Genomic DNA, 1136 nt, shown 5'->3' on the forward strand with positions numbered 1-1136 from the left:
GTGCAGCCACATCTCGGAATCAGGCCGTTTCCCCCGGCTGAAATCTGGAATGACATATAAATTGATCTAGATTTCCTCGTGCCCACATACTGCGGTTCAATAGTTCTCCTTTAATAAAGTTCCTTTTTCTCCATCACCACGACTCTTCTAATCCGATCATCCGATTATTCCACCAATTACATCTGATTTCCAGCCCACTGAAGCCTCGCTAAGATTTAGTACATAGAATGGGCCAACTAGGCCGTTAAGTGCTTAATGACATTTAGCAACTGATATTAGCCATCCCTTTTATTTTTGCTCATTTAAGTTGCTGAATGAAATAATGAATATAATTTTGTTGCATTGCATGTTTCATTGCTATTTGTAATTGAATGCTGAAACTCATTTGAATGTCATGACGATGTCAGTGCCCTCTAGGTGTCTTTTTATCCATTGGTTCCACTTTTGAAGGGCCTCTCCTTGGAAATAGTTGCACCAATCGCCCACTTGGCCTTTCCGGAAGAACTTGGAGCGGAACTCTTTTTCGTAGTCATTCCTGGCTTTGGCCACAGATATGTCCCGCATATTGTCAATGGTTAGGTGTTTAACTAGAGCGTCCAGCTCTTCCTCAGTGCGCTCATATCCTAAGAACTGGGCAAGATCTTTGAGTCCAGCCTTGTGGTCTTTTTTCATGTCCTCAAACCAAATGAATTTGAAGTTTTTATGACTCTTCAGGGCCCAAGCAGTCTGCAAATATTAAAATAATAAAAGCTCAAATTCGTTAAAGAAGACTGTTTTGAAATTGTATGTTCAAGCCTAATCAAGTTTAGATTCATATGTTGAAGCATTCTGAGATGGTCAATAAGGTCGAGGGAAAAACATGATTTGTAAAATAATAGTAATGTAAAAATTTTGAAGTTCGAAAAAGAAAGAAAATAATATCCGCGATAAATTGTGAATACTGGCTGGCATTGAGGGACACGACGAAGGGCCTGGACAAAAAGAGACACCCTGCACATCAAAATATGTTGCAATAAAACTACCACTATACAATGCCTTTCTCCCCAATTCAGTATCTCATGCCTATATAATGCAAAAAAATAGTCAGGGATTTTAGTTTCCGATACTTGCAAAACCTCGGTTCAGGACATTAAATG

General features: G+C 39.2%; 1 protein-coding gene across 1 annotated transcript; it reads right to left on the reverse strand.

Moving 5' to 3' along the window:
- Positions 1–273: 273 nt before the first annotated feature.
- Positions 274–701, reverse strand: LOC131891706 (sulfotransferase 1B1-like; the record flags this gene model as incomplete). Its single annotated transcript, XM_059241332.1, is given in 1 exon segment — positions 274–701. A coding segment is annotated over 1 exon segment (320 nt), but the record flags the coding sequence as incomplete, so codon positions are not given.
- Positions 702–1136: the final 435 nt, after the last annotated feature.

The sequence above is a fragment of the Tigriopus californicus genome, chromosome 12 (assembly GCF_007210705.1).
Source record: "Tigriopus californicus strain San Diego chromosome 12, Tcal_SD_v2.1, whole genome shotgun sequence".
In the NCBI taxonomy this organism is placed as follows: Eukaryota; Metazoa; Arthropoda; class Copepoda; order Harpacticoida; family Harpacticidae; genus Tigriopus; species Tigriopus californicus.